The sequence below is a fragment of the Euprymna scolopes genome, chromosome 12 (assembly GCF_053919585.1).
Source record: "Euprymna scolopes isolate OS-2025 chromosome 12, ASM5391958v1, whole genome shotgun sequence".
Lineage (NCBI taxonomy): Eukaryota > Metazoa > Mollusca > Cephalopoda > Sepiida > Sepiolidae > Euprymna > Euprymna scolopes.
This window is the reverse complement of record NC_136493.1, coordinates 85,996,250-86,019,770: the sequence shown is the minus strand read 5'-3', so window position 1 is coordinate 86,019,770 and position 23,521 is coordinate 85,996,250. Positions and strand designations below refer to the sequence as shown.

Here is a 23,521-nt window from a genome sequence, read left to right as displayed (position 1 = left end):
TAAAGGCAACTATAATATGTTCATTTATAAAGGCAACTATAATATGTTCATTTACAAAAGCAACTATAATATGTTTATTTACAAAAGTAACTATAATATGTTAATTAACAAAAGCAACTATATGTTCATTTACAAAAGCAACTATAATATGTTCATTTACAAAAGCAACTATAATATGTTCATTTACAAAAGCAACTATATGTTCATTTACAAAGGCAATTATAATATGTTCATTTACAAAAGCATCTATATGTTCATTTACAAAAGCAATTGTAATATGTTCATTTACAAAAGCAATTGTAATATGTTCATTTATAAAAGCAACTATAATATGTTCATTTACAAAAGCAACTATATGTTCATTTACAAAGGCAATTATAATATGTTCATTTACAAAAGCAATTGTAATATGTTCATTTACAAAGGCAACTATAATATGTTCATTTACAAAAGCAATTATAATATGTTCATTTACAAAAGCAACTATAATATGTTCATTTACAAAAGCAATTATAATATGTTCATTTACAAAAGCAATTGTAATATGTTCATTTACAAAAGCAATTATAATATGTTCATTTACAAAAGCAATTGTAATATGCTCATTTACAAAAGCAACTATAATATGTTCATTTACAAAAGCAACTACAATATGTTCATTTACAAAAGCTCCTATAATATGTTCATTTATAAAATCACCTATAAAATGTCTGCCCCGGGCATCCTCTACATTGATTACTTTCAAATTACTGTTTTTGTTTGTTTTTAAAAATTCCTAAGTGGTATCAGAGTGAGTCCTCATCTTGTTTTTGAGCGGTGAATAGGTATCTGATGTAAACATTGCTTTCAGGCCTAATACAAGTAAACAACTGTAAAGAAAGAAAAGAAAGAGAAACCTTTGTTTAGAATAAAACAAAAAAAATACCCATAACCAAAGTAGACACTCAACCAACATGATAAAAGGAAAATATGCATTCTTTAGCAGTTTAATGATCAGCATCGCCTTAAATAGGAACATTAGACAAGAAAGTCTTTGAGGAATAGTTGAATGTAACCAGGTCTTTTTCTTCTATTTGAGAACTATTTTCCAAGGTATATTACATATTTCATGCCATATGTTATCTAAATAAGAAAGATAGAATCATCTGTATTTCCTATAAAAAGAATGTGATATCATTAAACTTGCTAGTTCCACCTAGCGATTGTTAAATTACTTTGTTCACCTTGTATCTTGTTTAGTACACCTTCTTTCTTGGAATTTTTCCCTATTTTCTTTTAACCATGTTCCTATTTACTTGCCTCCTCATGAGGGCAGTTAGACACAAGGTCAATTTTAATGTGCAGAAAATCCAGCTCCTCTAAAAAGGGGCACTGGATAGGAACAAAAATAAAAAATTGTCTCGGTCATGAAAGATTTCTCCTCCACTGACCGAGGACAGAAAACGTGAAGTGCAGCATCAGAACAGTTACTACACCATGATCTAGGCCAAAATGCCAGATACTGTTGTTTGAGCTAACGAAACATATCTTGGCAAGTGTTGAATTTAAAAGTGATGGCAAACAAAAAAATTTGTTCACTAATGGAGAACTATTTTCACAGCAGAAAAGGCTGCAGGTTAGTGAAGACACATGCTTATCATTAACACACCCATTCACTTATAAAATTAAGAACAGGTCACTCATTCAGGATATATTTTTTTCACACATATCTTTCTTCATATTAAGACTCAAAACAGAATTTAACTCAATATATTCATATATTAAACTTTAGCTTGATACGAAAACATATACAGAACATCAAAAGACACGTGCGATGTTGAATATGTTACAAAGAATACTACTACATTGTACCCAGTCATGACTGAGGGAATCCCCATGAATTGAATAAAGGGTTCCATTCAAAATTCTGAATAGACTCCTAACTTCAACAGAAAAATTAACAAATTCGACACTGAAGAAGGTTGGAGGTTACATCGACCAATATATTGTAATAAATAATACTTAAAATGAGAACAGCAGTCCAATTAATCCAAAATTTCACATAAACTTTGAAACCAATAATTTTTTATATGAAGTGTGTTAATATTTAGGCATTTTTAGATAATTTGCATGTGCTGACCTGTTGGACCAGTCATCCTTGAGCTGTGGTGTAAATAAGCTGAAAGGTGTGAGGTAGTTTTGCTTCTATACTGACTCGATGTACATATAAAAAATTGACAATTTGGACATTTCAATAAAAGAAAGTTAACAAAAGAAAAGTTGGTATTTTAAATCCTTGTCCTCCCATTTGACGTCATTTATACAATAACCTTTGATAGATGAGTGGGATTTCTCCCCCACCCCTTAAAGTAACAATAAAAGAACTGAAAAGTGTTTTAGTGATATAAAATGTTTAAATGACTATGAATAGTAGATACATGGAATAGATAAGGATGCTTACAATGCAACACATGTGCACACATATATCTAATATATAAAATAAAGTTATCAGCTTTTCCAACTTAGACCCATATAGCAATTGATCTGACAAATGGTTATTGGATTCTGACTAGCAAATTTTTGGTTATTATTGTTGTACTTGACTTAAAAGAAAAGGACTTTGTTTAAGTTTCTTTAGAAAATTAATTATCCCGGTCTGGAAGATTGGTACAATGGAGACATTTACTTAAAAGAAACAACAGATTATATCAATAATGCAAACATATTTTAACATACTGGCAATCATTTTTCATTTATAGCAACTACTGATTGCAAATGTCGTCTTTCCGGCTGTACATGAAAAAAAATCTTACTGCATGATTAATTACAGATTTTTTTTTTTCTAAGTGTTTCTATTTCTGATTTCAAACTTAAAAAAATGTGATCCCTTGGTTAGAGAGACATATTTAGTGATTCGTTTTGCTGGCAAAAACTTCTTGCAATCTTGAACATAAGAAAGAGACAACAAACAATTACTTATCACCTGTTACTTATCATAAAGCCATAAAAATTGTCCACTAAATAACATCAAAATATTTTAATCTTTCATAGTACTAAGTTTAGTTCCTTTTTTGGCTGTTATAATTCCTCATAAGCAGATGGTGAAGATCTGTAATACTTTTTTGGCAACTCCTGCAGTCACGCTGGCACCGACTGTATTGGTTTGCTTTCTGTCAGACTCTGTCTGCAACACCAAGAAGAGGACTCTGGTAACTGAGCAAGCCTAGGTCTCCTTATAACCTTGCACCTGGAGAGATCACTCCAGCTTTGCTGTATCATAGAAAAGAGAATCCAAAGGCAACAGAGGATCCGGTCCACTTCTGCTGCCTCTACCATGCCTACCACTGACTACACCTGCAACAAGTATTAACGAAACTGCAAATCCAAAATTGGACTATAAAGCCACAGCAGATGCTGTAGTGCACCAAGACTAGGTGCAGAATGCCATCGCTTCATGAGACAGAAGGTTGCCATCAGCATCATAGTTTCATTATCTCCAACAGTGATGCATCTACACTCCTGCTAGCCATTAGTTGGCAGTTTCATTGACTACAACAATGAATCATCATCATCATCATCATCATCAAAATCAAAGCCAAGACAACATTTCTGGCTTGAAAAATGAACATCATGCATAAATTACTCTTTAAATTGTACTTTTATATACATTTATTTTTTTTCAGTAACCACATATTTCATTTCCTAAGCATTATAACTATATTAGACAAGAAATTACAATTAAAAAACAAGGCTATTCTATTTGAAAAAAATTCCATTCCTTTTACAGTTTAAAAACTGCCAGAAAGAGAAAGATTAATAAATAAATGAGAAGAGAGAGAACATTAGTTTAAATAAATAAAAAAAATAACTTAACGCAGGTTTATCATACATGTTAAACACCATACTTATTCACAGATGACTACAATATTTTGATTTTTCTAAAAAAATAACAAAGTCACATATTCTCATGCAGTACTGGGTCATATCACATAGTATATATATATATATATATATATATATATATAAAATCCTAGGTTATTCAAAAATATTTTTAGTGTCAATTGAAATATATATATATTGTAATGATATAGGTGGAGAGGGGAAACAAAACAAAACAAAAGAGTAATAAATAAATGAATAAATATCTGCGAGTAGCGACCCCCCCTTCCTCCAAATCAAACAGCCCCTCCCTCATACACAACACCACTAGCAACGAGAACTCCACCATCATCTTTAACACCCTACCTTTTTCTTCCCTTTCGTTTACCCCCCCCCCCTCTCTCTCTCTCTCTCACTGTGTAAATCCGATGTGCCAGAAAGCAGTAGCAGCAATGAGGGCAGAGGAAAAAGAAATCTTTAAGCAGGAGAAACGAAAAAAAAACCCGATCTTTTTGGAGTCGACACCACGAGAGAGTGGATGGAAAAATGCCTTGCGCCGTCATGCCAAAAGGAACCAGTGACCAGATATGATGGACGAATCATCTCCATACTGTTCTGAGGATAAAATAAAGAACTTTCTTTTGCTGGCTAACTCAAACTCCCATGAAAAGAAACTTAATATTCAACCGCCAGAAAAAAAATAAATCGACGTGGAAGTGATAGCCATGTGGAACGATGTAAATGATACCCATCGCATACAAGTTTCGGGTCAATGAGATAATGTCAACGAATTGGAAAAAGCCTGCCGAAGGCAATGTATCTGTGTTCACGGACTTTTAAAATAGAAATAAATAAATAAGATAAAAAGCATGAAAGAGAGAAGCTACGCTGGCCATGTGTCATATCCTATCGGCAGTTATATACCCCCATTTCTAATACCCCAGCTCCCAAATCCAACCCCACCTCCATCCATGTTTATATATATATATATTTTGGACTGCTATTCCAAGACGACATTCATGTCAAGTTGTTTTCACTTGATCCTTTTTTTTTTGTTTGTTTTTTTTATTTCATTATTATTTTATTTTTTTTTTTTGCTTAATTTCTCATTTGCTCAACCTCACCCCAACCCATTGAGGCATTACATTAAATTTCATTCATATGTTTAATAAAACCCTTATGATATTTTATCCATGTGTTGTCAATCTTGCTTTGTGTTTGAATTGTTCAAGGTTAAATGAGTTATTCATGAATCTCAGACAACGTGTCATTCCAGGGCACAAATCTGCACCCGACGCATTTTAAATCTTTTTCTTTTATTTTTATTCTGTGTTACAAGAACGTAAGGTGAAGCACCAGTTTAGAGCCAGAGATTCTAACCAGGGAGATCACCCCGACTTAGCTTCTCCCCGTCCGTAACACTATACACACACATTATTGTAACAATTTTTATCTATACAGAGGCATTATGTTTGGTTTTGTCTGCTATATGACAAATTGGTCCTCCTTTGTACCATCTTGCATATTTATTAATCACAGGCATGACAAAAGACTCATTTTCCCCAAGATATATATTTTTTTTTTCACTTGATCTTTAATGACACTTTTTTTTTATTTTTTAGGCGAGTTTGAATGTGTCAGTGATGATGATTCCGATTCAGGCAGTGATTTTACTTCTTCGGATGGAACAGAAAATCTGTGTCTACCTGCACTCAACTACTTGAAACAATGTTCACAAATTCTGGCATCCATGTGGAAGATACCTCAATGTCCCATTTTTCATGGTGCCCACAGGTAAACCGATATTTAAGCAAAGTATGCGCACCATAGTTTTTATATACATTACCTGTTTTCTTGAAACCTGATAAAATAATACAATATATATATATATATAGTGTCAGGAAGCGATGAAAAGAAATCAAATAAGGTGCTCAATCGTGAATGTGAGAGCTGAAAATACAAATATTTATTTATATATTTATTTAAAAACTATATATAGTTTTTAAATAAATATTTGTGTGTATATATATATATATATATATCTATATATATATATATATATATGACACAATCATGTTGACACACCGGTTCTTGCCAAATCATTGAACTTAAGCAACAATGAGTCTGGCCAGTGCCAGATGGGTGACCATTTGAGAAGGCTAGGTACTGTATGTACTGCTCAGAGACCTGGAAATTTCAAGATTGGTATCTGGGGGCACATTTAATTCACTGAGAGAGATGCACTCCCAGTCTTCTTTAAGACATACATCTAGGAGAAGGAAAACTCTGATGTAAAATCTGAGGTCTACTGTATGTTCAGTCTTACATAATAAAGATTAGGAGTTGTAGGTGGGTTTAATATATGCGCATCTAAACTCTCACAAAGAATATAGGATAAATGATTGAAAGAGGATGCTTATTTAATCGTATGTATTGATGGGTTATAACTATCGAAGGAGGTTTACTTGAAATAGGGGATTTATGCTAGATTATTATATATTAGTAAGGTATCGGAATTACAGCTTAGTATTTAAATGAAGTATAAATTATTAGAAATAATTAATATAATAAAAGAATAAAGGTAAGAGGATAAATTTTAAAGGATAAAATAAAAATTGTAAGTGAATAAGATAGAGGATAAACAAATGATAGAATAGGGGGGTTAAAAATACAAAGGAATGTGGGATAAAAAGTATAAAATTACAAAATAATAATAAAGGTATAGGAAGTACAAAGTTATTAAATATAAAAGAATAAAAAGTAAATATAAAAAATAAGTATAAAGACTTTTCAATGATTATTAAATAAAAATAACAGGTGGAAAAACATAAAAAGAAATACATGCATAGCGGAGATATAGGCATGAGAGAAAAAAGTGAAGGGACTGATTTGCCTTGTCACTGCTGGAAGTTAGGAAGTACATTAGCTGACTATAATCAAAAATTGAAATAATTTCTTTTCGATGACATAAATCTGAAGCCCTAAATGTCTTAAAATGATCCATAAATTTCTGTCAACATAAGCAAAAAACAACAAAGAAATCTCTGATGACTGATTTGTTTATTCAGCATCTTCTAGAACTTGTTTGCAATGATTCTCTTTAAATGATTGATGTATTTGTCCTTGATTTTTTTTTTTTTTCAAAATGTCAAATAACAATGACCTTTTTTTGTGACAAAAAAAAGGTTTAAAATAATAAAGGTCTTACATTCAGGATAGATGGTGTATATATAAGCTAAAACCTTTGACAATTTTATCCATCTTCCTTCTTTTGCTGAATAATATATTTTTGTACATCTGCAAATAAATTCTGATTACAAAGAATGATTACAAAAAAAGTGTGAAAATGTTCTTTGGCATGACCTCATTTGGCTTTAGTCACATTTTCTCAAAGAAAAAACTTGTTTCTGGCCTGGAGGATAGCTTAAAGGCAAACAACAGCTGGTTTCGTTTTGAAAACAAATATCGAAGCAACAGCTTGTGAAGAACTAATGTATCTTCCTGTCAGGCACTGTGAGATTTCATCATCTCTATTCACAGCAAACATGGCTTGATCACTGCCCTTCTTCATGATATCTTATAGATTTAATTGATGAACATATTTCTACATCGAAATGAGTGCAATCAAAAACTTTCAACAGTTTCATGTTACACCGTATAACCCACTTGGAAGTGATACTGGATTTACGTTGTAATCATCATCAAAAGATCCTCTTATTGCAGATGTCATGTTTCTGAATTTTTGAGATGGAGATTCATAATTAATATTATTTGGACTACCGTTCTCATTCCGAGTGTTATTCTCATAATGTTTTGGCAGATGTAACCGCTGCAGGGAACCATAGCATAAAGGATAAAGTATCAGGTAAAAGTCAATAGTAAGTGACATTTTTCTGGAGGTTGAAGGTTCAATCCTCAGTGCGGGTGATATGAAGATTACTATTGTGAATTACTTAAGACTTTTACCTGGTTATGGCTGACAGAATGAGAGGATGCTCCTCCCGTGGATTAAAGAAAGAGTTCCATTTGAAATTTTGTACAGATTCTCGAGTTCAACAAGATACATTTGAAGAAGGCTGGAGGTTATATCAGCTGAAATGTGGTGGAATTGAACACTCAACATGAAAACAGTATAATTCAAATAACACAAGATAAGAATCTCCATCTTATAAGCATTTGAGATACAGATGCATAAACTACTAATAAACTTGGGAAGCTTTTTAAAAAAATTGGGAAGCTTTTTTGTGCATTTCCCATCTTAACTACAAGATGAATAGTAGCAGCAATTTGGCTCTAAATCATAATAATCATTAGTAATTCATGTCGCGGTAATTCTAAATTTGGATCTCATATTTTTTATAGTCCGTCTCTCTCCATGGGTTCATGATAGCTTTGATAACAAAAGATCCATAAATCTTTTCAGTTAGTGATTTTTTATACGGATTGGTTTATGTTGTTAAAAAAAATTTTTTAGTTTGGTTTCCTTTAATATTTAGTCTTGCTTGATATTTTTCTTTAAGTGATCATGCAACAAGTAAGTTGTAAGATCACATTATGATCTACTCTCACTATTCACCTACTGGAAAGACTTTATGTACTGTCAGATATTCGAAAGACATTATGTACTGTAAGATACTGCAAAGACATTATGTACTGTCACCTACTGGAAAGACATTATGTACTGTCAGATATTGGAAAGACATTATGTACTGTCAGATATTGGAGAGACATTATGTACTGTCAGATACTGGAAAGACATTATGTACTGTCAGATACTCGAAATACATTATGTACTGTCAGATACTGGAAAGACATTATGTACTGTCAGATACTGGAAAGACATTATGTACTGTCAGATACTGGAAAGACATTACGTACTGTCAGATACGGGAAAGATATTATGTACTGTCAGATACTGGAAAGACATTATGTATTGTCAGATACTGGAAAGACATTATGTACTGTCAGATACTGGAAAGACATTATGTACTGTCAGATACTGGAAAGACATTATGTACTGTCAGATACTGGAAAGACATTATGTACTGTCAGATACTGAAAAGACATTATGTACTGTCAGATACTGGAAAGACATTATGTACTGTCAGATACTGGAAAGACATTATGTACTGTCAGATACTGGAAAGACATTATGTACTGTCAGATACTGGAAAGACCTTATGTACTGTCACCTACTGGAAAGACATTATGTACAATACATATTTTTGTAGTAACATTATTAGTATTTCGTATTTCAATCTTGCAATTGTATTTTACATACTCTCTACCATTTCATATGATCTCCGTACATGTTTTTCGTGAGACACGTTTTTATTGGATAATCCACAATCGATGCACTTGCTTCTTGTTTTTTATTTCCAGAATAACAGAACGATCAATAAAAATAAGCAATGCTCATTTCTGCTTCATCGAGACACAATTTTAAGTTCCATTATTTAAACAAAAATTAATTATTTTAGTAAAACCGTCCGACTTGAATTTTTTATTAATTATTACTAAAATATCAAAATTACAGAATACTTTCATTGAATCCTAAACAAAGTTTTATGGGCAGCTTCACATTTAAAATTGTGCAGCAACCATTATGCAAAAGAAGCATGCATTCCACTGATTCCTGCAACATAAGTCAAATAGGTAAAAATTTATACATACTAGAAATCATTGTAAGAATAGATCCTAACTTACCCTATATGTGCTTCCGGGTTGCTTTAGCTCACACTACTGCATTTATATTTACTCTCTATCGCCCCCACAACAGTGGAGTTACTATCTTTCAAAGCATATCTGAGAAAATTGACCAAGTCCTTTCTACTTATCCTTCAGCTAACATTCACGTATGTGGAGACTTCAATGTTCACAACGTTGAATGGTTGACCCACTCAAACAAGACCGATGATGAGGGGAGGTTCTGTCATGATTTCTCCATTGCCTATGACCTCACTCAGATTGTTCAGGAACCTACCCGTGTGCCCGATAATGATGGCCAGTATGCGAGCCTACTAGACCTTTTTCTCACAACTTGCCCTGAACTATGTTCAGTTTCTGTTCTGTCGCCTCTTGGATCTTCCGACCACTCTGTTGTATCAATTAAGATAAAAATGAAATGTAATAAGTCCCCAGATGTACCTCTTCATCGAACAGTATATCGATACACTAAGGCTGACTGGGATAGCTTCCGTACATTTATATCTGATCTACCTCTGCATTCCATGTTTAAAAAGGATGTGTCCTCTATAGTATTAGACCTAACTGAATGGTTAATTGTAGGTATTGACCATTTCATACCCTCTAAAAAGTTTCAGAAAAAACCTAACAGCCAGCCATGGTTCTCTCCAGAATGTGCTGCTGCCATTGCGCACAGAAATCACTTTTTCCACTGCTTCAAACGTAATAGATGTATGGAAACTAAAGCCGTTTTCAGGACTGCCAGCAACCATTGTAAGAAAGTAATAAGGAACGCAAGAGAGTTGTATGCTCAATCTGTTAAGTCCAAAGTAGCTGAGCAGCGGCTTGGTTCCCACCAGTTTTGGCAAATAGCAAACAGAATCCTGAACAGAAGCGTGTGCTCCATCCCAACTATTATCAATGGACCTGAGGTAATCTCGTCAGCATCAGACAAAGCCAAACTCTTTGTCAAGAACTTTGCAGCAAATTCTACCCTTTGCGACCAAGATCGCCAACCCCCAATATTTCCTCCTGTATCAGAAAACACGCTATGTGATATACGTATATCTGTACGTGATGTTGCGAAGCTAATCAAAAACCTTGATTCGAGTAAAGCAACTGGCCCTGATGGTATTCCAATTATAGTACTCAAAAAACTTCAACCTGAATTAGCGCCCATACTTACAAAACTGTTTAAACGTTGTCTTAAGGAGAATAGTTTCCCATCTCCCTGGAAAACCTCATCAGTATGCCCTGTATTTAAGAATTCAGGTGATCGCTCATCCCCCTCTCAGTACAGGCCAATAAGTCTCCTGTGCGTCATGAGTAAGTTGCTAGAATCTGTGTTAAATACAGAAGTAATCAAACATCTCAACAAAAATAACCTTCTTAGTGACACTCAATATGGTTTCCGTTCTGCTAGATCTACAGCAGATGTCATTACAGTTATATCGCATAGGATTAGCAAATCTCTCGATGGTGGCAATCTTTCTAGAGCAATTGCTCTTGACATATCTAAAGCCTTTGATAGGGTATGGCATAAAGGTTTACTTCATAAGATCGCTAGCTATGGTATAGCTGGAAAAGTCTTATCAATTATTAAATCATTTCTTTCTGATAGGTTCATAAGAGTAGTAGTTGAGGGGCAAAAATCAGAAGCTCACAGTATTAATGCCGGTGTCCCTCAGGGATCCATCCTGGGCCCAACTCTTTTCCTGATCTACATTAATGATCTTCCAAATCACATCCTTACATCATTTGTAGACATTTATGCTGACGACACTACCATTTATGGTAGCACATCTAAGACAGTAAACGACCAAGTTCTCTCCAATTCTCTCTCCTCTGATCTTGAGCACGTAGTACAATGGGGAAAGGAGTGGCTGGTTACTTTTAATGCATCTAAAACCAAGCTTCTCTCTTTACATCATCAACATTCTAATCCACATTTGTCATCAATTGAAATGAATGGCTCTCGTCTTCAGGAGGCCTCAAGTTTTGACAAGCTTCTGGGCTTGACCATTACTCCTGATCTTAAATGGAACACGTATATCAAATCTGTTGCCAAGGCCGCTGGAAAAATGGTGGGATCTTTCTATCGATCCAGTAGATATCTCACTGCTGATGCTATTCTCTACCTATATAAGAGCCAGGTACGTCCAAGGATGGAATACTGTTGCCACATCTGGGCAGGAGCTGCTAGAAAGGACTTGTCCTGCCTTGATAGAGTTCAAAATAGACTTCGTAGCCTCGTAGGAGATGTCCTTTTCTCCTCCTTGCAACCTCTATCTCACAGAAGAGATGTTGCGAGTTTGTCTCTGATGTATCGTTATTTTCATGGAAAGTGTTCAACTGAGCTTCAATCTTTGGTCCCCCCTCGCCAAACTTTCACAAGAAACACTCGTCTAGCTGTAAACACTATCAATAATTTCCCCCACTCTTTATCTGTGCCTAAACCTAAACGTAGATTCCATGAACAAAGCTTCTTTCTTAGAACTGCACGCCTGTGGAATTGTCTTCCGTTTTCCTGCTTTCCGGCTGACTACAATATGGTTGTGTTCAAGTCTAAAGTAAATAAGTTCTTGATGAGCCGTTCCATATAAGTTATTAAATTTACCAAATTTTCATTACTAATGATTACTATATTGACCAATTTCTACTGTACACTCTTTAACCCTTATCCTTGAGTGGCTTCTGGGCCTTGATAATGTGGTGATGCCTTTGTAAAAAAAAAAAAAAAAAAAAAAAAAAAAGAACAGTTGCAAGAAAGAGAAGACATGCTGAAATGACCAGGAAAACAATATTTTTGGAAAAATTATAATAGTGTAGTAAATAAAGAGTAATCAATAATTTCTCTACTATCCAACAACTATGAGGTTATTTGCACAACAACTGAGAAGGCTGAACTGCTTGCCTGGTGATTTGTCTCCAACCTCACCTTAGATTCTACAAGCCACTCCCTCCTAAATTTCATTTATGAACAGAAACCATACTTGATGATTTGAAAATCATCCTGTTCTCATGTTCATGATATCATAAAAAACCTAGACACCCTTAAGGTGTGTGAGCATGATCTTATCCCTGCTATACTAATAAAGAAATGCTTCACTGAGCTAGCCCCTGTATTCTCCAAACTTTATAACAAATGCATTGTCGAATCTTGCTACTCCGATAGCTGGAAAATTGCCTCTGAGGCATCAATATTTGAGAAGTTTTAAAAAGTGGTGGACTAGCATTTGATTGATCAATGACTCAAAGGTTTTAGTGAAGAGTGGGAGGAGATCGATAGGGTGATAATTAAGCAGATTAGATCTTTCACTAGAATTCTCAAATATTGATGCCTCAGAGGCAATTTTCCAGCTATCAGAGTAGCAAGATTCGACAATGCATAAAGAATACTTTCAGGGTAATTTTCTAGCATGATAGAGGGAACCCACATTCTTGGCAGCAACCATGGCAAGGTCCTCAATGTAGTTGTTTCAATTCATGTTGCCTGTGATTGTTAGGCTTAGGAGTTTGAACGATGTCTTTTATAGAGTGTAATGTCATCAGCAAATATACCCATCTCAGACACAATTTTTAAACTTGTCTCTGATTGACAGTATGGATTTATGCATACCTGTTCTACTGTGGATATCTTAATGGTAATCTCTGAACGCATATACTATGCACTGGATAAGACAGACGAAGCTAGGATTGTAACCCTTGATATGCCCAAAGCCTTTAACAAGGTTTGGCACGAAAGTCATCTCATGAAAATTCAATCATACAGTATTACTCAATGAATATGAGGCACAATCAGATCCTTCATAGTAAAGAGGAAAATCCAGATTGTCCTTGATGAATGTACACCCAAACAACACAATATTAATGCAGGTGTGCCTCAGGGAGGGGTCGATCTTTGGACCTTTATTATTCTTGATATTCATAAACGACCACCTTGTAAAAATTGTGTCTGAGATGGGTATATTTGCTGATGACATTACACTCTATAATAGACATGAGGGAAAAACGAATGTACACATATCCAAGGCAATGGTAGAAATTCTAGAAAATGACCTTTCGTCTGTATTGGAATAGGGCCATAAATGGATGGTAACATTTAATGCTACTAAGACTAAGCTTCTTTCCTTTAACAATTACAAGAAACCTTCTCAATCACTAATAGCCATGACTAATAATATTCTACCTGAGAGCTCATCGTTCAAACTCCTAAGCCTAACAATCACAGGCAACATGAATTGGAACAACTACATTAAGGACCTTGCCATGGTTGCTGCCAAGAATGTGGGTTCCCTCTATCATGCTAGAAAATTACTCACCCTGAAAGTATTTTTTATCTATACAAAGCCACCATTCACCCATTACTATTTAAGCAGGGTTTTAAAAAAGTCCCCAATCTAATAGATTCTATACTATCAACCAAGCTTCAACACCTATCCTATCGCTGCAATGTTGCATCCTTTTGCCTGTTTTGCAAGTATTTTAATGGAATGTACTCTGATGAACTTGCTGCATTCGTGCTCTCTTAACATACATCTGACTAATCCGGCATGCAGCAAAATCCCATCCCATTCACTGTTGAGGTTCCTAAATGCCTCAAAGGTTTCTTCTCTCAGACTGTTAGATTTGGGAATTTCCTCTGTTTTATTTTGCTTTCTTAACTGTACTGTCATGCAGAAGTTTAAATGTAATGCAAATAAATATCTTGCTGTTTAACTCCTCACGTAACCTCTCTGAAAGATAGATACAGATCCTTACATCCAAATGGGAATATTCCTTTTTTTCTTAATGAACAAATGAATTTGCTGAAAAAATAAAATGACCATACTTTTTTCAAAATTGGTAATTTTACTTTTCTGCAAATTTATTTGTTCCTCCCAAAAATATCTTCATGATCATAATCTATCAGTAACAGTTGAATGGACATTTTTGAAACATTTGAAAAATAGTGTAAACATGAAAGTATCGACAAGAAACATTTGAAAAATAGTGTAAACATAAAAGTATCAACAACAAGAAGCCATGTTGCATTACTTCTAGCTAGTGTACATAGAAGACATAGTACAAAAAATGTCATCGTATTAAGAGTTATGATAAATATCAAAATAAAAGATTCTATTCTTGTATAGCTCTGTGCAGAAAATTAACGAGGAAATTTTTTTATGATAGTTATGATAAATATCAAAAAATGATAGTTATGATAGTTATGATAAATATAAAAAAATGTCATCGTATTAAGAGTTATGATAAATATCAAAATAAAAGATTCTATTCTTGTATAGCTCTGTGCAGAAAATTAATGAGGAAATTTTTTTTTCAAAATTTTTTAGGATTTAAGTTTTTTGCATAAAGTCAATGTGAAATTGTGTTGGTCTTTTCACTGTTTTTAGCTGAAAAATCACTTTTTGAAATTTCGAGCAGAGAATTATTTTCTTCTAAACTTACATATTAAACAACACTTTACTAAAAATATAGAAGAAAGTATTTAAAAAAAAACATTTGCTTTTAATAAATTGCTGGTTTCATGTACTGACATCAAGAACCTAGAAGAATAGGAAGAATACAAATACCTTGGAATAGAAGAAAATTACTTTATCCGACATGGCAAAATGAGAGAGAAAAAAAATAAGCAGAGAATATGTATGCCATATATGAAAAATTTGCAAAATACAACTTACAAATAAAAACTGTTGTTAACCAGCTTGCCATTCCAGTAGTAATATATAGTTTTAGCATTATTGACTGGCCATAAAAAGACATTAACAAGTTAGAAACAAGAAAATGTTGGCACTGTACAGAGTAATATACAGAAACCAGTATCCACCAAAGCTGTATTTGCCCAGAGGAGTAGGTAGTATAGGTTTCTCGGACATTGACCAGAAACACCGACCCACTATTGTGAGCACAGGGCAATATGTAATAAGCTCTTAGAATCCAAACCTTAAGATGGTATATGAACACCAAGAGCAAGTAGAACAACCTCCATCACAAAACTGGCCAAACATTTTGGGCAATATTGTCTTTTAAATGAAATAGAAATGAAAAACAAGCCTGCAATGGAAATAGTCCAGAAGAGTCAACAAAAATACACAAAGACCTTCCACTGCAAAAAACTGAAAAAATGGGCCAAACAACCATGTGCCAAGCGTATCCTGGATTAGCCATTACAAGAATATATAGATAAAGAAGGCTTCATAGACTGGAAAGAAGATCGCTACACCATGATTAGGAGAGAATAGTAATGGTTGCCCAAGATGAAGGCTTGATAACGAATACCTTTAAAAGATGAGTAGTCTCGGTAATAACAAGTGCAGGTTTTGCCACACAGAAGTATTGAGTGTGAGACACCTTACATCAAGTTGTAAAGTTCTACTGAAGGATGACTATTATACAGTGCACAACAATAAAGTGCGCAAATATCTCTACTAAAAAATCCGTAAAATGCTGAGCATCCAGTCTAGCAGCAAATTATGGGAGCATATACCACAAAGAACAGTTGGAAATAAGTTATATACCATCCATTGAGACTATGAAATTCCTACAGCTACATACTTGGAAAACGGGAGTTGTTAAGCCTGATAATGATATAGTGATATGGGAGAAGAGAGAGAGAAAGTACCAATTCTAGTTGAAGTAAGTGTCTCCAACGATGCTGGTCTTAACAGAGCTGAGAAGGAGAAGATTACAAAATAGCAAGGCCTTATGATATGTACTGTATCAAAATAAACTGGAATCTTTAGATCTCCGCCATTCCAGTAATTATAGGAGCAACTGGACTCATAAAAAAGAATTTCAAAAACTGACAAATATACCTAGTGAACTAAGTGCAAGAGAGATTCAAACAATTGCACTCTAAGGAACAGTTAAAATTTTAAAAAGATCTCTAGGTTGGAGTGACTGAAATAGTGTGTGAATGTCTGGCATCCGGTAAGATGCCCCATCTTCATAAAATCAAACTGATTAGAAAATGAAAATACAGATTTAAGCTTGTCTGTAAGACTCATATTGCACATCAATCATATCTCTCTAAGCCTATCGGTAAGACTCGCATTACATATTAATCATATATCATATGCAACATGTCTTCAACCCTAACTGGTCACATTTCACTTCCATATATTATTATATATCAACTCCAAAGTGAATGTTTATCATAAACATATAGAAAACTGAATCCCACTATTAAAAATCGGACAAATAATTTGTTTAAAAAAGTTTCTTGGCATTTACTGAAGATAGAATTCTCACATACAAAAGCAAATTGTAACATAAAAGAGATATTTCTGAACATTTCTTTTATAAGTTGATTTAACTTTCATCAAGTTTTAGAGTTAAGCCTATGCGTAGTAATATCATGGAACTGTTTTTATACATGTAATAAATGCAATCACTTGGCAGGGGAAGAACATAAATTGCCTTGAATGTTTAAACTTACATCTTATGTATATAGGTTAAATAATTCATTTAATTGCATAACAATGTATCTGTTACAATTTACTACGCTTTGATAAAACATGGACTTTGCGATAGTTCATAATGGAGGCTGGTGTTTTGTGTGAAAGAAGTTCTTTTGATGTTTTAGATGATTGTGAAATGTAGGCGGAAAAATTGTTGCCTTCTTTTGAATAGAAATAGGTTATCACAATTAAACCAATTTTATTTATACAGTTTTGTTTTGCTTTTAACAAATTGTAATTCTTGTGCTGAAGATGAGATTATGGATAATTAAAAATCTCTGAAATATATTTGTTGATGGTGAATTTTTGGATCTTGATTACAAAATATTGATTATGTCATAAATTTTCTATTCTACTAATTATAAGATAAATATATAATTAGAAAGATAAATATTACTTTTATTTTTATTACCTATCGAGATAATAAAAAGCCCAATGTACTAGAGCAATTAACAAACAAGGAAAATGATGAAAATAAAAATTGAATAAATTACAAAAAGTCATTTTCACGATAAATTGAGTAATCCACAATAACCCATTCACACTTTGGATTACAGATTTTTTTTCTTCAGATTGTTTGATCACTTGCTTCCGTTGAAGATGCTGCTGAATTCTCTAGAGGTTTTTTTTTTTTATATATTTTCAAATTTATAATAACCAGTAAAACATTCTTTGCCAATTTTTATCTTCCGACAAAAAGAACATATCTTTGAAAATATATAGGTTAAAGATTATTTTTTAATCTGATTCGTTGTTTAAATATGTGATGGATTAATAAACATTGTAATCTATATGTCTATAAAAATGAAATTGTCTGTGTGTGTGTGTGTACACATTTCTCTACCAAACTACTCCGTCAATTTTCAGTCTACAGATTTGAGATTTGACATAAAGGGTATTGAGATTTGCGAAAATCTTTTTAATTGGTTTTCAGCCATAAATTTTGCTGCAAGGGGTCAAAGTTCAATGATTTGACCTTTGAAAACTCTACCAAACTCCTCCATCAATTTTGGGTCTAAACAATTGAAATTTTAGATGTAGGTTACTTGGACATGGATCAAACTTTTTCATTTGATTTGAGCCCAAAACAATAAATGTTAAGGGGTCAAAATTAAAAAAAAAAATTTGACCTCTGCAGTCTCTACCAAATTACTCAGTCAATTTTTTAGTCTAAACATTTGAAATTTTACATAAAGTGTATTCAAACATAAGGCAAGCTTTTTAATCGGTTTTTGGTCAAAGTTTAAGAGTTGACCTTTGCAGACTCTACCAAACTCCTCCGCTAATTTTTAGTCTAAACACTTGAAATTTTAGATGTAAGTTACCTGGATGTGAGTCAAAATTTTTAATATATATAAATACACATGCACATAAAGTTATGAACAGTACATAGGGCCCGAGAAAAGTCGGGCTGAACTGCTAGTTTATTAAATTTTTATTTTCATCAATTTTCTTATATATTTATTCAGTGAAGGTTTTCTTTAGTGATATTTTAGCTATTGATATTTTAGGTCATTAACTTTCTAATTTTCCCTTTTTTCTAATTTCTCTAGAATACAAATTGGTTTCCTCCAAGAAATTATGGATCCAATTATTCCAAACATGGACTTTGAGCTTTTCAAACAGAATTTTCCATCTGTAAGTGACCAACCACCTAAGCAGCTTTCTAGGCATCCCAGTTTTTCACAAAGCATTGTCATAGATAGCAGCTTGGACTCTGTTACTTCACCGACTCTCAATGGAGGTGTAAGGGCTGATAGTGGCACTCCGACTGATAGCAACAGTATAACGTCACAAGACTCTGGACTAGAGGTGCCTGCCACCACTCCTGTTGCAGAAAAAGCCTGTTTGTCCGAAGCAATCAACCCAGAACATGGCATGGAACAGTATAAGACACCCACTCTAAATGCACTCGATAACCAATGTGGATTACTACACGTGTGGTTTCTTATACTGGATGGCTTAGTCAGTGCAACATCTGTTTGCCCACGCAATTACCAGCCTCAGACTATGGACATGTTGTTTGAACTTCTCAAAGACACTGCTGATATTCCAGGTAAGAAACCACAAAATTTGCATTTTACATTCTTAGCAAATCCTCATTTAATTAAAAAGTTTTGTACATCTTTTCTTACACTTATCCACTTTTGCCTAATATTTAAAAAATTATAATTGCACTAAAACTTTATTATGTACTTACCTGTTAGGGTAAAAAAAAAAAGTTGTACACCAAAATTTTTGCAAATTCATCCAATATTTTTATTTTTATAAAATAACAAGTGGAGCATGCATGGTACCCCGTGAGTGACTTAGTGAACGAGGCATAAAATAAATGACTAAATTCAGCGTTGGCTACCCCCTCCCCATTAAGACCCAAAAGTTCCCAGGAGATGTCAAATCCTGGTGAAAATGAACAAACGGTGCAGCTTTAGGCCTTAAAATATGTAAATTTGAGTTCTGTACCATGCAAAAAAGAAATGACTAAGTCCATCATTACCCACCCTCCCATTTAGTCCAAATGTCCCAAAGGCCTTAACATATTTAAATTGAGTTCAGCACCATGCAAAACTGCTAAATAGACATACACAGAAAATTTTGGAAAAATATGGTTAAATAGTCCCAAAAATGGAATGTTTTTATTAGCCCTAAAAAGCCAACCCAAAAGTTATTGTAAAGTAGAGACAAACAAAATTATATAGAAATCAGTTAATTACAACTTTTCAGAAAGTTTTATAAAAATCCAAGGGATCAAAATTTTTTTAATAAACACAAATGTGTCAATTTTAGCTGAAAAACACCCATCTAGCTGAAACCACTGTCAGTAATTTTCCCCACTGTGTCTAAATCAAAACGTAGATTCCATGAACAAAGCTTCTTTCTTAGAAGTGCATGCCTGTGGAACTCTCTTCCGTTTGCTTGTTTCCCACCTAACTACAACTTGGATGTCTTCAAGTCCAACTTCCTGATGAATCGACAAATTTAAATTCAAGTCCAAATTCCTGATGAATCACCCCCTTAAGTAAGACACTTTATCAAATCTCCAATACTAACGATTACTACGATACTATCCCATTGATTACTGTACACGCAATAACCCTTATTCCTGAGTGGCTTCTGGGCCTTGATAAGTGGTGACCCCCATGTAAAAAAAAAAAAAAAATTTTAACCCAAGAGGCACCCCTAGGGGGGGGGGGCAACCAGAGTTTTCCCGGAAAATCTGTTCTGTTACATTTTTACTCATATCATGTTTAATGTTTGTGCAAAACTTCAACAAATTCCAAGGCATAGTTATTGAGAAAAATGCAGACAGACGAATAGAAGAATGGACAAGGGTGAATTTACAGGTCCACCTTCCTTTTGTTGGGGGACCAAAATGAAATTTGATTGGTAAACGATTTCTAGCTGCTATTATGATGACTGTGTTGACCTTAATGTAAGTGAAAAATGGCAAATGTTTTTTTTGTTTTGTTAAAAAAAAATATTTGATAATTTTTGGTATACTGTCTTTCGAATTATTGTTTGTTAAATAAAAATTAGTTGCTTTTAACTGTACTTCAGAATGGGATGAATGTGTACATGTGCAATTTAAAAAAAAAAGACAATGGTTTTCGGTAGAATGATTTCACATGAACCGATTTATATGTTAAGTCAAAGAATGTTGAAGATTCCAGTTTATTTCAAAGTTTTCATTTTCATTTATTTTTCGTTTTTTTACATTTTTTTTTTATTTATCAAATGTGAAGAATGAAAAAAAAATAGGAAAAATACCATCTTTTAGATAAATATATATATTTAATAACGATGTATGCAATGCGGAATAAGCCATAACAATAAAAAAGACAAACAAGATCAAATAATTGAAGACAATATATGCAATATTTTTCTTAAAAAGAAATTTATTTATCTTTTAGCAAATCTTTCACATATTGTGCCTGTTAATTTTTTTTTTTTTTCATTTAATAGAATAAAAAAACTTTCTACTTGTTTTTGAGAAGGGGAGATTTCTCTCGAAATATAAAAATATTTTCCACCATCCTGGATTCTATTTCATATTACATACAGCCTTAAATATCTATATTCTTATTTACCAAATATGCTATAAGCAAACTATCATGTTCTTATTATATAAAAAGAACTTTGTATGTATGAGTTCATTCCCTACAGACTCCAAACTGGCTGGGTCGATTTTTATGAAAATTTACACAAATATACTTTATGTATCTGATCATGTTCTTAGATTTGTATCAGGATGTCCTTGATAAGTATCAATAATCAATAATATCCGATAAAAAAAAGGTACAGGCGATTTTGACTAATGTTAACACCTTATATAGCCTAACATCACAAGTACATTTGAGAAGTTTTATCATATGAGCAGAAAGGCCTAGGCATGTAAAATCAACAGTAGGTTCTTTGATAGGACAGGGGCATGTTTCTGTTTAAAATAAAATTGAACTATGATCCTTGACTTCTGCATTGTAAACTGCTGTAAAATATTCTGCAGTCTTCCAACAAATTATATTGATTATTCTTCTCCTTTTTCACAATTCTTGGCATTAAAATTCAATACACGGCTGATTCTTCTCTTTCCTACAATTTCTAATCTCCAAATTCGATAGACATCTGACAAAACTCACTTCTGCCAAAAGAAATCCCTTTTCTGATTAAGAGGCTTTTTATTGAAACTGTCTGCCTTTCATATGCATATTAGATACCCTGAAGTCTTGTTACTGCATAAGATCACGAGCCTATATGTAAACACAGTGGCCATTTTTTTTTCTTTAGTCGTCTTGCTTTACATGAACATTGCATGCTGTACAAAATATCAGGTTTGTATTAATTTTTAATCACACGCGCTCTTGATCTTAAAGATAAGTAATTAGTCTCATAGTTCACTAACCACACCAAGCATCTTTGTTCATGGTGCGATCGTCGTATCGGTTCTTTTTGTGGAACTTCATCAACCTCCTCCTCTGTTGGCAAGGAATTTCTCCATATGTTTAAGATGTGACATGGCATTCTGTCAACTGCCACTTTGTTTTTGGAGAGCACTTCAGTTATAGTACCTCTTCCCCAGTGTGTTGCATAATGAGAATTGGATGGTTTCACCCACACCTCTTCATCAACCATGATTTCTGCTTGTGTTTGTTCGATTCTCTTTGTGATGGACAGCGAATGTTACTATTCATATGTAAAAACAGATCGATGTGGCACTGATATTTCATCTTGGCCAGGCTTCAGTGCCATATTATATCAAAATACACCTTCTTGAGAGTGAAATTTGGCTTCTTGATCCCACAGCTTGGGCAATACGCAGCTCTAAAATACTGTCTCATGTTCCACTTTGCACATAGATCTCTAAAAACTTCCGAGCAGAAGGACATGCTTAGTTAGGTCACCCTTAACTTTGAGGATCTCCTTTCCTTGTCTAAACATCAACTTTCCTGCCTTATTCTGCTGCAATCTCAATCCCAAAGCCACTATGTTTTCCAACGAATCGGCTGGTTTAGCCATCAGGCCATATGTTTTTACATGATTTCTCACTCTTTCTGCCGTCACTTCTGCATTGTCACCAGTACATTATTGATATAAAAAGCAGGTGGGTCTCATCTTTGGTCAACATGGTCTTAAGAACTGCTGTCATAATTTTTGTTGCCGAATTCAGACCAAATCCTAATCTGGTCAAACAATAAATCTGACCTTTATACTCAACCAATTGATACCGCCATAGTTTTTCATTCATATCAATTTGAAGGTAGGCCAACTTTAGGTCTATAATTTTAGTTGCTCATTCCATTTTCCTCCACTCTCTCATGACTTCTTCACATGAGTCAATTCCATCTTTGGTGTGACAAGCCACATATTTTTGAATTACCAGAAATCCAATACTGGCCTGACTTCCTTCTTGGTAGGTTGAACCATTACCATGAGTGGCAGAATTCTTTCAACCTTCCCTGATCATGGTATTAAGATTTCTTTGTCGATCCACCTTTCAACTTCCTTCTCAAACTGTGACCCTATCTCTCTTTTTAGTATGTTTTTGTAGCAGCTGTCCTGGTTTATCAACACAGGTGGTTCTGCAGTCCATTGTCACTCTAATGTCCATTTGTCGCTATCAAAATAGGCTAAAAAATCTTCATCCTAATTCTCACATGGCCTAGGTTTAATTAGTTGGATAGTATTGCTACTGGTTGCACTTCTTATTCTTGGTAGACATTGCCAAATTGCACCTGGTGGCCTTTAGCAGTTGTAGCTCCTCCCAGTCAGGCTATCACATCTAGGCCCAGTACCACATCAATTTCCACAATAAGCCTATTCAGCACAATCACTGAGTCACAGTGGCATATTCCTCACCATGATCTCAGCATTGGCCCCTCCACAACACTCCACTTCTCTGCCATCTAATGCTCTAATATTGCTGCCTCCATTCCAGGAGTTGGCGATACTTGTAGTGATAAGTGTAGTGGTATAGCCGGTATCAACAATGGCTCTAACCCTCTTCCCATTAACAGTAATCA

The 23,521-nt window shown here is 33.9% G+C and overlaps 1 protein-coding gene across 1 annotated transcript in view; it reads left to right on the top strand.

The window, feature by feature from the left end:
* The window catches only part of LOC145291392 (brefeldin A-inhibited guanine nucleotide-exchange protein 3-like), a 230,040-nt gene that overhangs the window by 160,109 nt on the left and 46,410 nt on the right, over positions 1-23,521 (top strand). The window contains exons 25-26 of the mRNA XM_080137186.1: positions 5,481-5,652; positions 18,557-19,059. Coding sequence (XP_079993312.1) covers positions 5,481-5,652; positions 18,557-19,059 — 675 coding nt within the window. The remainder of the gene's footprint in view (positions 1-5,480; positions 5,653-18,556; positions 19,060-23,521) is intronic.